Raw genomic sequence first — 13,078 nt, 5'->3', positions numbered from 1 at the left:
TACCCAAAAACTAATTACTTTCATTTTTATTTTTATGTACGTTTCGGCATAAATTCGAGTTCGTATACGCTTTAACATATTTTTTTGTTTAGAAACAAATCGGGTCAATTATAAGATGTTTTATTTTTATATACGTTTTAAGTTGGACTACTTTTTGACGTAAATTTTGTTTGGAAACAAATCGAATCAAATATAATACATTTTTTTTCGACGATATAAATTTAAGTTACTATACGTTCGACATAAATTTAGTTTGGAAACGACTCAGGTCGATTGTAGTCTATACTTTATCACACTGCATACAATGCCGTCGCACGTGTTTATTTTATGTACGTTGTGAGTTGATCTACGTTTCAACGTAAATTTTGTTTGAAAACAAATCGGGTCAAATAAATTTAGTTCAAAAATGAGCCAGGGTGATCGTGGTCCATAATTCATCACGTCGTATATGGCACCGCCGCAACACGCGACGGATAAAAAAACTAGTAGTCATGAATCTATTATCTATATTAAAACAAAACACTTTGGTGCCACTTGGCACTAACTTAAGCCAATCTCCGCCACGTGGCAATGTGATATTCCTCCTCTATTGATTTTGAGCGGCATTTTATTTTCTCAATAAGCTTCTCAAACACGGCTTCTCATCCGTGTCATTCAAAAACCCTAATTCTATCAAACACAAAAACTCTCATCTAGGTTATTGTTTCCATTGTTCCTCTTCATCGGATAATCCCTCATTCGCATTCTGTTTGGAGAAAACCTAGCCGCAGTCCATGGAATCAATGTATTCATCTTCTTTTTGTATCAATCAGATCAAGAAACTGAACATTCTTGACCCAGACCGCACTCTGTTTCCAATTTCAACAAATCGATCATCAAATCGGAGCTTCAACTGTTCTCCATGGGTACGTACTTCATCTGATTCACTATGTAACCTCTATAATGATAAACATCGTGATTTTATAATTCCAATATGTAGATCTATGTTTTCCTGCAAGATCCGATTTTCATATTGATTCGTTTTTTTAGGGTTTCATAACAATCGATCTGTTTACAACTACATCAAGGTATGATTTATGATTGCGATATTAAGATATTATTATGATAAGGTGTTCTTATGTGATCTTTGTAGATCCAACATAGATTTTTTCAATATTTATTGTTGATTGTTATCTTGATTTTTTTCATCTTTTGATTTGTGAATCGTTTGATATTAAGTTATATTATGATTTCTTTCTTTTAATCATGTTGATCTCTGGTATGTATGTAGGTATTATTATTATTATTCATAAATTATTCTTCTTTATGAAAGATCATTTGTTCAGTGATGACGATGATGAAGTAAGCAAAGAGTTGAATGCTAAGGGTGGGAGCAACAATGAAAGTGGAACTCAGGTAATTTTTCAGTCTCTACTTTCTTTTAAATCACTATTTATCGTGTAAAGTATACTATGAACGCTGATTCTTACGATAAATTGTGCTTATTCTGTATCAAATAATTTTGTATAAAAATTCAAGCATCTACTTCTTCAATTAATCGTACTGTTTCATTTGTGTTATTAAGAGTTCATGGCCAAAGAGGGTTGTAGAAGTTAATAGCTCCCAAGCAAATGTTTTGTCTCGTGATATCACTTCTGCTCAAGTTGCAAGGCCTGGAACATCTGAACTCGGTAATAAATTAGTATTGCTTTAATTTTAGAGTTTTATTACCAAAAAGACAAACGAACATGACAGTGTTATATAATACATAGAGTTATTACCACTTAATATTTTAATTTGCTATTGTAGAAATTATTGAAATGGGAAAAGACTTGAAGATTGGAGTCCCTAAAAGTTCAAGTTTTGAGGTCGACGACACAAACAAAAAGATGGACAAGTTTAGTGAGTCAGACATGAAGAAAGTTGGTTGTGAAAATGGTGCGCCACCGAAACCAAGACAAGTAATGCTCACAAGGAAACTCCAAAATCAAATCACTTGCTGAAAAGCATTAATATCGAAGATAAATCTATATATTATTCTAAGGAATCACCACTACCTTCTTGCTTAACGACGTAGCCGTCTTCGCCATGACATCCGATTTTAACCAATACAGGTATCACTAGAACCTTAATTTGTATTTTATTCCACTTTTTTATTATATTTTAATTCGAATTTCTTACGCTTATGAACTCATAGCTAATTTAGTATTTTATTCCACTTTTTTATTATATTTTAAACCGTAGAACCTGAATTGACCATGCCCCAACATCAAGAGGAGTTGATGCCGAGATCAAGAAATGGCAGAGATCGTTGACCAGATCCAAGGTGTGCTTACTGTTGTTTCTTAGAAAGATATAACCAGTGCACATGTGAAACGATGGCTCAATGAACTTGAGTGACGAAAATAACATTTTACTTTTTTATCCAGTAAATTATTAATCATTTCAAATTTTTATTAACTTTTAGTTTTTGGCATGCTTGCTAGAAAGTACATGCCAAACCGAAAAAGTCGATCAAGCGTACGGAGATCACAAACGTCCAAAAAATCTCGACTCAACTTCTGAAACTGGGAAAGTGGCTGCAACCGATCAACATTTGGACAACCTTCAAAACGAGAGAGATGCTCAAAAACAGGAACTGGCTTCCTCATCTACAGATAGCCTTTATAAGTAAGTAACTTTTTAGATCTGTTTTTGCAGCTACTCATAAATCGGTTTCAATATACTTAAAACATTAGAAACTGACTTAAAAACACAGTAATCAGTTGGTAGTGTAAAAACGCAATGTCAAACGCCCCCTTAATTGTTATATGAAATATCATATGTAGCAGTTATGAAATTTCAGGAGAATAGCTGAAGTGAAAGAAAAAGATAGACAAAAGGCACTAGAAGAATAATATACTGCTGGATAGTTCACAAGTTTATAGAAAAAGAAATAACACTGATCCCGAAAGTAGAACCCACCTCAGTTCCTACAGGACGGATCGATTTTTGGCCAAACCAATTTTTGTAATTAGGGTTAACGAAGCTTTTAGCGGATAATGCACCGAAGGCTATGAAAGAGCAAAAATTTGAAAGTTATTTTGGTCGGAGAATTGCTATTGATGCTGGCATGAGCATCTACCATTTTCTGCTACCTTCATTTGTGTTCACTTTTTTCATTTGAACATGTATGTCTGTGTTGTATTGATAAGTTTGTGATATAGAATATATGGAGTGTTAGATACTTAGATCATCAGCTACCAGCGGCGTTGAAAATGCTTCCATTGTACCGCCACCCGTCAGACAGTAACGTCATAAAGTTTTAGAGGCTGATGGTTACCAGCCTCACTTGGTTGCTCCTGAGCAAGGATATAGATGAAGCTCTTGGACATATCAAGGGACCATCTGAGGCTTCTGTTGATGCATTAAGTAAAACTTAATAAATAACATGTTTTTTTACTAATCATGTAAAAAACTCACACGTTTCATTGACTTAACTCATTAACTTTCTCTCCTTAGCTACACTTCATTTTAAAAGAACTTATGAGATGTGGTTATTCTTTGCAGGAGTTGAAAAGTTTTCCGTCACTCTAAGCTGACATAGTAGCTGCTGCAAATGAATCACTGGAAAAGTATTTCGTGATGACAGCCGAAAAACGGTTATTTCTTGGTACGGGCTTTCGAGACTTTATACCATTCCCTTTAAACTGGCATTACGTTATTAGGATATGAGAGTTTGGAGTTTAATAAGAAAGAGAATGGTAAATGGTCACATGTTGATTATTATAAGAAGCATGCAAGGAAAGTGCATATAACTTCAATTTTTGTAACCTCAAAATCGTGTTTCAGGAAAGAATGATTCATACCAAACTGAAAAGTTTATGCGTGGGTGTCGGTTTCTTGAAGCTGACATACAAGACATGGATCGTGTTCTGGTTGGCCAGTATGTTCCTTCCTTATCCCCTTTTGTGTTTAAAACAATAGTTATTGTCCATCGGGTTGATTTTCTGGTTTTACGGGTGTCTATTCATTGGGCAATGCCTATTTAATTGGCTTATAATTATGATAGTGTCATGGTGGTTCATAAATAATAATGGTCTTTTAAGTTGACAACCAAGTTTTTTTAATGGTGTTTAGATCATGGTAGTTGTAATTAATTAATAATCAATTTGAATTGGTGTTTGGTTGGCTATATGATGTGGTTCATGCCGAGTTTTGCAACATCAGCCGACTCGAGAGGGGGACAATCACGGGTCGGCATGTTGTATAGTTGTTTGTGTACATGTTGGGCGAGGGAGAATTGGATTATTATGTTTTTTTTCTTGAACATTTTTGTGGGTAGGAAGAAATCTGTGAAGACATTAAAACAAGGGTTATAGGAATTAGGTGGTGTTTCGGAATAAGTGAAAATGTACAGGGTGTTTGTTATAGAGTGAAGCCAAACAGTGGTGGCAATTTCATAATTTACATATACTGGAAGGTCTATTTTGATAAATAGTCACAGTTTTCTTGCTCTGAAGGTCAATTTAGTAACTTCACTAAGGTGTATGAAAGCAGGACAAGAACAGGAATGTGTGGTTGAATGACTTTTGCTTTTGTTTTCGGATGGGGTGGACAAGGCTACATCTTCTTCTTTAATCCCCAGTTATCAGGTTCTTTCTTTCAAAATAGGGTCATACTTTTCGCTTTTATAATGATTTATATAATTGTTCTATTTCTCTTTGTGTAGAACCGATTATACGAATGAAGTCAACTACTAATCCAACTGAAATGGGTGGAAACATTGCGGTTACTGTGACAGGATCACCTACGCTTTCCATCTGGGTACTAATAAGTGTTTGTTCAAGGTGATTTCCGTTCCTACGTAAAAAATAATCAAGTCTTTCCCATTGGGGTTTAAGGATGGGGTGTTTGGTTTAGTCAAACGTTATTAATCGGGTTTAGTATTGCACAGTAACAGGTTAATTGAGTGCTGGAACATTTTTTTTATTAATATATATCACTGGAAACCAAGTAAGTTTTTGTTATAGAACAATTGATTTATGATTGTATCTGTTGTGAGCCTATGAGTGTTAGTTAGAGCTGGGGTGTAACACTATAGTTGGCTACCCTTGCTATTTTTCAAACATCTATTGCATAAAAGTTGTTTATTATTGTTTTTTTTTTTGTTTTTGTCATTAGACCCTCAATAGTGTTTTCTTGAAAGTCAACAAAGCCTCATTAAACATGCTACATAGGGTCGAGACGTATGTTACTTATGTTTATGCATCCTCACACTTGAACCATTATTTTTTGGTCTTTTTACTGTAATTTTTTATTAAAATTTTGATACTTCTCAGTTACCCCAACCTTAAGAGTGTGAAGGAGTTGGTTTCTTTTTTGTTAAGTTTTATTTATCTCCAGCAAAATAACAGTAATTGAAGAATGCAACTAATTATTATTTTTTCCTTTTTGTTATAATCATGAATGAATACAAGGAAGACGTAAGTTTTAAGTTTTATTTTACATGATTTATAATATATAAAAGGTAAGATTACGTATAATCTATACTAAATTTCATATCACAAGGTGGCAAGGCTGAGCGAAGTGATGCGAACAAGGTCTCTTAGAAAGTTACAGGTGTCAATATTTTGGGTAAAGAAGTTAGAGGGGTTATTTCTGGTGACTCGAGAACTGGGCTAGAGCTTAAGAAGTCTCCTGCATCTTCCAACATGAGTAGTCTTGTGCTTCAAGTGTGTGTTTCATTTTTTTATGGCGTGTTCAAGAAGAGGCAGAGGATATTATGTGATTTGATGTAATTTGTTTATGGTTGGGGATCTAAATTTCTTGGTGGGATGGTAACTTTGACTCATAGAAGTCTATGGAATACAAGGATGTCAAAGTATTGTTTCGGATGTAGTAATGCTAGCGAATTTGAGTAAGATGCAAGTTCTTTTGTTTTTGTTTTCATATATGTTGTGGTTTAATTTGGATATTTTTTCTAGATAGTTTGGTGCTTTAATAATCTTCTTGTGAACACACTTGAGATCATACATTTGGATTATGTAACGAAAATTCATTGCGTAATGTAGTTTATACCCTTTTAAATTGATTTTTATTTGCTATTGTTTTTTTTGTTACATATATAATATAATGTTGTCATTTGGGTCTATTTGATGACGAAATCGTTTTCATACTGTTTTATCTTTAATTTTATTTTAAAACATATGACATATGAATATATTTCGCAACCCAAATGAGTTGAATCTATGATCAAAGTTGATTGTTGTTACTCAAGCACAAGTTATGTCTCTCCCTCGACGTGTCTATATAGAATCATACAAAAAAAAATACTTTTATAGATATAGATTTTTTAACACAATCCATAACCCGTGAAGCTTACGGGCATATAACCTAGACTTTCCTAATAAGTTTGCTTTCATAACTGTTCTCTAAAATGATCCATAACATTTTTTTTGAAGTCATTTAATGTTTATTTTTTGTTGTTTTTTAATCAATTTTGTTAATGTAATACACAACATGTATACTCATACACACACTTAAATATTAACCTAAAATTCTACATAAATAAACAGTACGTTCACTTATAATTCGCTATCCATTATCTTCCATAAACACAATATTACACAAATTTGCATCATCATGTATCTCGAGATATTACATTATTTGTCTCATTGTAGTTTACTAATTTATTATTACTTGAACGGTTATTTAATTCAAACGATTACTTCAATAAATTAAACTTATTCATTTGTGTTTTAGTCCACCCGCGAACCTCGCGGGTTCTTAAACTAGTTATAAATAGACGATAGACTTAAAGCGACTACACTGTGAAATATAATTAAACTGATTATCGAGATTCAAGAGAGAATCTGGAACCTTTTAAAAAAATTAGAATTAAAAAAAAACTATTGTTTACTTATTTTGCCATTTTCATATCTATTTATTGGAATTTACATCATTGTAACCAACTTTTATACATGTGAAATTGTCAATGATCTCTAGATCAAATGGTAGAAGACTTATATTTCTTTTGAGAGATCAGGGCCGTCCCCGAGATTAATAAAAAAAATTTGGGCCTCGTGCAAGACAAAAAAATTGGGCCCTCTTTGTATAATATAAACTTATGAATTATATATCTAAAAACCACAATACGACATTAATTGATTAATTGTTATAAAAATATACAAAACAATAGTAGTGTAGCAAAATAATCAAACTAACTTACTTAAGCAAATCGTGAGGCTCTCCTAGCGTTTTTGGAAGCAAAGCTCTCGATCAAGTCTTTATAGTCCATACCTTCTAGTATTTCGTTTTCAATAGATATCATCACCAAGCCATTAAGTCTTTCTTGGGACATTATCGATCGCAAATAAGACTTCAACAACTTCAATTTTGAAAAGCTTCTTTCTGCCGATGCCACTGTTACCGGAATTGTCAAGCACTTTATATGCATTTATAGCATTAGGAAAATCACCTAGCCGAAAGATATTGTTTAAAGCATCAATAGGGCTAACCTCAATGTGACTCGGTAAGAATGTCTTGATCAACTTCAACTCCAAATAAAGTTCTTTAGCATCAACGTCCGATTCTTCGTTACATTTCAATGCATCTTGAAGACGATAACAACAAGACTTAAGATCTTTTTCATCAAGTATCTTCAACTTTTTAGGAAACAAAAAACCATATATTTTTTTTGAATTTTTGGTATTGATCGAATCTTGTTTCAAGAGAACTTATAGCTTGATCTACAATACATAAAAAATAATTGACTTTAAAATCCTCATCGAGTGAAAATATAACTTCTACACTTGAATTCTCATCAAATTGCTTTTTCCTACGTATCACACGTTTTTGAGGGAATTCCGCATCAACACCCAATTCATTGGCAATTTCTATAGCTTCATCAATTGCCTTAGAAAACCCCACTTCTCTATAATTTTTGAAGTATTTAATCAATTTGTCCACTTCATCAATAGCAACATCAAGAACCACATCCTTTGATTGCAATCTTTTGCTCACCACATTCACATTTGATAATATTTCATACCAAATGACGATTTGTACCAAAAATTCATAGTCACCAACCTCATACTTTTCAAGTGATTTAGCTTTGCTTTGAATTTTAGGATCATTATCCGAGGCCCTAACTTCTTTCAAAGCTTTTCTTACATCTACAAGTTGAGTTCCAATAGGCTTAATGCTATCTACACGACTTTCCCAACGAGTGGTAGACAATGACTTAAGAGTCAACCCTTTAACATTTTCTTTTAAAATATGCCACCTATTAATGGAATTGGCAAAGATCGTATAAATGCGTTGTATTGTTCCAAAAAACTCTCTAGACTTAGTAATGGTGTTAGCCATGTCACACAGTGCAAGGTTAAGACTATGACAACCACAAGCACTATACAAAGCTCTAGGATTTTTTTTTCTAAGAATCTCCTTTGAACTCCACTTTTTTTCCCTTCATGTTTGCTCCATTATCATAGCCTTGACCACGCATATCACCGATATTAAGACCAAGAGATCTAATTCCTTAGACGTAACTTCAAAAAGTCCTTTACCGGTAGTATCATCAACAACCAAAAAACCTAAAAAGATTCCTCAATGGTCGCATAATTAGAATTAGAGTTAAAATTCAAATACCTCACAATTATAGACATTTGTTCTTGGTGACTTGTATCGGGGGTGCAATTAAGTATTATGGAGTAATACTTTGCTTCCTTTATCTTCGTGATGATTTCTGTTTTAATTTGATGAGCTAGTAATTGTATCAACTCGTTTTGAATGTTATGCCCAAGATAATGTACATGGAGTTCATCACTCATGATATGTCGCACATGCTCTTTCATAATCGGGTCAAACTCTTCCAACATCTCAATCAAACCCAAAAAGTTTCCATTGCTCTTTTGATACAACTTCTCATGTTTTCCGCGAAATGCTAGTCCATGTTTAGCAAGAAATTTCACAAGAGCAATAATCCTAAAAATAACTTCTTTCCAATAATCTCTTTCTTTTTTTGAATTGCTCATAAGTTCCTTTGTCAATTGTTTCATTGCATTCTAACCTTTGGCGCATTTCAAACCATTGATGCATATTCTTGAGATGTTCAAATCTAACTTCATGCGCTTTAAGACCTTGAGAAGCATGCCTCCAATCCGCATAACCTTCGTTATCTAACCCACCTTTCGGATGCCCTTGTTTAAAAAGTTTACAACAAAAACAAAAGAGTTTGTCAAGCTCTTTTGAATACACTAGCCATTCTCTTTCACGTGTCTCCCTGTTTGATAGAATTCTAGTATACATGACTTTAGAAAATCGCCTTCCATCTTTATCCACGAGACCCTTATCAATAGTCAACTCTCTTTTTGGACCTTTCTTAACCAATTCATTTTTCAAGTTAGGATTAAGCGAATCCCAAGTTCTAGGATCAAAAATATCAATACTAGGATTACCATTATCATTATCTTCACCCACATTAACATTAACATCATCTTCACCCACATTAGCTTCATCCACATTAACATTAACATCATCTTCACCCATATTAGCTTCATTCAAATTAGCATTCATATCACCTTCACCCACATTAGCTTCATCCACATTAACATTAGCATCATCTTCACCCATATTAGCTTCCTCCACATTAACATCCGCATTATCTTCACCCACGTTAGCATCCACATTAGAACTAGAACTTTGAGATAGTTTTGAGAAAAATTTGTGTATACGCGGCCCTTTGTCAGCCTTTGCTCTTTCTTCCTCTAGCTTCTTCTTTTTACGTTTTTGACAACCAGATAGGTATTTGTATTTGGGAACGGGAGGCATAATATCTAGAAAAAAAATACAAAGTTTCAACATTAACTCTAAAAGGTTTTAACATTAAAATAATTAACTAACATAATCCTCAAAATAAGATGGCATTGGGATTAATAGAGTAATAGATTAGCATTAAGGGTGAGTTTTCAACTATTTAGCATTGAAATAAAATTTAGATAACCTTCAACTATTTAATGGCATTGGGATTAATGAGAATAATAGATTTACTTCAAAGGAATATTAAAAACTGATAAAAAACAATAAAATCCATTATAAAGGCACAACACTTCACTGGGGCATTTCGACAAAAAGTTTGTAAGCGGTCAACTATGAAATGTTAAACTATGGATTAAAGATCACTGACAATTATTCTCGATGTTTTTGAATGAATGATATGAAACTGAAACATTTGCAAATCCCTTTCCATTCAAATAAAATTTCTGAATTCCATGACAATACCTGATCAGGCGAGCCGCGAGCGATTGTATGATGATGTCGGCCAAAACTCGCAATTCCTAATCAGTAATCACCCAACGAATAGCCTTGGAGATGGAGATGAAGATGAATCGTGACAGTTTGCGTTCTTCGTTCTGGGATTTGTTTAGTCGCCCACCCCAGCCAACATGAAGTTGTAATCGGATTTGGGGATTGGGGCCCAAATCTGAGTTGGGTTTTTGTTTTGGGCTTAAAATTATCAGATATAATACATAACTAATAGAAACTTACAAAAAAAATTGGGCCCCTTGCCAATTTGGGCCTTGTGCAGTGGCCCGACTTGCACAGGCCCAAAACCGCCCCTGTGAGAAATGCAAGTTCAATTTCCACTTGGTGCAGAGTGAGACATTGGTGGACAATGATATGAGACTCAGGGAAATCTGGGTTCGATCCTTAAGCCAAACGGGTTTTACCGGCAATTTCACCGTCGTGCCTATGAGCGGGTGGGTTATCGGGTTTTTCCCAGAATTGGTGGTGGACTCGGGTTACTCTCGGAGTACTGCGTTTGATCCAGTGGGTGCCCTGAAAGTGCTTGTGATTGATTTTGTTGGCCGTTCAAAAAAAATACAAGTGGATAAAATCATTACCAGTTTCCATTTTCCTTGTTTTTCGATACCGGTACTGGTATCGGTACCAATTTCCCTGTATTTCTTTGTCGAACGAGTACCGTGCTCATCCCTACCTATGGGGTACTAGTGGTAGAACGATGTGTAAAGTTGATACCAATGATGTAATTTCCGTTAAATAGGTATAGAAAATAGCAAAGCAAATAAAACATAGGTACTAAATAATTAAAAATTACAGTCATAACAATACATTTTTGTTGGCATTTTTAAATGAACAAAGTATTGAGCGGCGAAAAAAAGAGTATTCAATGATATTGGAAATGCACCCTCAGATCCGGGGCAGAAAGACGTGGACGGCATACCATGTGGGCAAATGAAGTTATTGTTTATGGCGTATATAAAAAAATCATTTAAACAATCATTATATTATAATCGATTACATTTAAGGAAACTGGTTATAAAAACTGTCGTGTTGCGGCGAACTTATTTTGTTATTTAGTCTTTGTTTATATGTGTTTGAAATCAGTACAATCGTGTTACACACGAAACCGCTGACAAGAATAAAAAAAAATGTATAAAAAAAAACTAAAAAAATAACCGAAAGAAAATCAACTAAAAAGTTGTATGGTAATGATGTTGTTCGGTAGAAACCCGTAGTCAGATATGGGCAAATAGTAAAGGGTACCGGTACCGAGTTTCCTGAACCAAAAGATCCTAGGTATCAGTTCGGTACTGACGTTTGGCGTTCCTGGTACCGGTTCGCTATCGGTTTTTACATTCATATACCGATACCCCAACCGGGGTATCAGTTGGCACTGAGCTCATCCCTACCCCTGAAACTGAAAAAAAAGGTGTACGATACCGTTGTTATTCGTACGGTACTCGTGATCAGGGATGAGCAAATGGTACTGGTTAGCAGTACCAAATTTCTCGAACTAAAAGACTATGAAACTCAATCTGGTACCGACTTTTAGTGTTGAACCGGTATTTTCAATACAAGTACCGGTTGACACCAAACTTATCAAAGTTAAAAAGTAAAGAGAATAACAATTATTATAATATTTTGTTATAATATAATATATAAAAAGTAATGTTCATTTCTTTGTGATTTTAATATATAGATAATAACGCTTTGATTGAAAATTGCACGTATAATAAGCAATATAGTTATATCTTTAAAATATCTCGTGTATTGCAAGAGTTAAATAAATATTATGTAATCGATTAACATATACAGTAGTCAAGATATGTATTTAAATGATAAATTCGATATACTATTTACTTATTAAAAATGTTAAAATTTTATTAATTTATTAATAGGTTAGAAACATATGTGTTACACGTGGTAGAACAAATGAACTATTATATGATTATTGATAATTGAAAAAATAAAAGAAATAATAGATAAATCTAATTATTTTCTTATTTTTGTATTCTATCAAATTATTTAACCAAATCTAATTTACATGAGAATAAAAATTTATATATTTGCTTGGTTCTACAAGGAAAAAGAAAACTTTTTCTATCTCCTACGGAGAAGAAAAATAATACAAATTACATATTATTATTAATTCAAAATTTGATAAAAAAATTATTATCCTTATCTAACTTATATTTAATTAAACTACTGTTTGAAAGGAAAAGGAAATTGAAAAAACAAGATAAGGAGATTATTAATTCAAAATTTGATTAAAAAAGTTCTTATCCTTATCTAAATTATATTTAGTTAAATTATTTTTAATAGAAAAAACTTGAAAAATAAAAAAAAAAAGTATTAGAGATTGACATGTGTCAAAAAAAGATTTTCATTTATTAGTATAAAAAGATTTCTGTGTTTTCCCTTTGGTTGTACACTTTTATGTGATATGATATTTTAACTATCGCTTTTATAAGACTTGTCTTTTAACTACCATGTTCGCCCTCTTGTACGGTTTTTTTCCTTTGGTTGTATAGCTTGTTTGTGACTTTTTTCGTTTGGACGTACCACATTTACTTAATTCAACTTTTACCTTGCTCCTTTTGTTTGTGATTAGGGTAAATTACATTTTTCGTCCTTTATGTTTGTAGCGGGTTGCAAAAGATTCAAACATTTTTTGTCCAGATCTGGTGTATGCGCGTGCAATGGCTTTAAAGGTCAAAATATCTCAGTCGCAATCATTTATTTGAAAAACTCATTACACCTTTCGTCCTTTACCACTAACCCAATTAAAATTTTGAGTGAAGTCATAACACAT

The 13,078-nt window shown here is 33.3% G+C and overlaps 1 protein-coding gene and 2 long non-coding RNA genes across 4 annotated transcripts; 2 read left to right on the top strand and 1 right to left on the bottom strand.

Annotated features, from left to right (window-relative positions):
• Positions 1-1,312: 1,312 nt before the first annotated feature.
• On the top strand, positions 1,313-3,111 carry LOC110904589. The gene is made up of 6 exons (XR_004874527.1): positions 1,313-1,395; positions 1,565-1,670; positions 1,789-2,093; positions 2,224-2,305; positions 2,466-2,649; positions 2,825-3,111. It is a non-coding gene; the product is annotated as an uncharacterized LOC110904589 (long non-coding RNA).
• Positions 3,112-3,546: 435 nt separating this feature from the next.
• On the top strand, positions 3,547-5,912 carry LOC118484810. Its single transcript, XR_004874526.1, has 4 exons — positions 3,547-3,631; positions 3,811-3,904; positions 4,519-4,808; positions 5,530-5,912. It is a non-coding gene; the product is annotated as an uncharacterized LOC118484810 (long non-coding RNA).
• Positions 5,913-7,101: 1,189 nt separating this feature from the next.
• LOC110904590 (zinc finger MYM-type protein 5-like) lies at positions 7,102-10,413 on the bottom strand. Of its 2 annotated transcripts, XR_002572661.2 has the most exons (3): positions 10,243-10,413; positions 7,479-9,797; positions 7,102-7,383 (listed from the first exon to the last, which is right to left on the bottom strand). XR_002572661.2 is itself a non-coding variant. In XM_022150428.2 (2 exons), exon 2 carries the CDS (start codon positions 9,790-9,792, stop codon positions 8,947-8,949), a length of 846 nt encoding a protein of 281 aa, XP_022006120.1. In that variant the 5' UTR covers positions 9,793-9,797; positions 10,243-10,413; the 3' UTR covers positions 7,102-8,946. The 2 variants fall into 2 exon arrangements, 1 of the variants encoding a protein (XP_022006120.1); XM_022150428.2 differs by having other exon boundaries at positions 7,102-9,797.
• Positions 10,414-13,078: the final 2,665 nt, after the last annotated feature.

Source organism: Helianthus annuus, chromosome 12 (genome assembly GCF_002127325.2).
Source record: "Helianthus annuus cultivar XRQ/B chromosome 12, HanXRQr2.0-SUNRISE, whole genome shotgun sequence".
Taxonomy (NCBI): Eukaryota; Viridiplantae; Streptophyta; class Magnoliopsida; order Asterales; family Asteraceae; genus Helianthus; species Helianthus annuus.
This window is presented reverse-complemented; position numbering and strand designations above follow the sequence as displayed.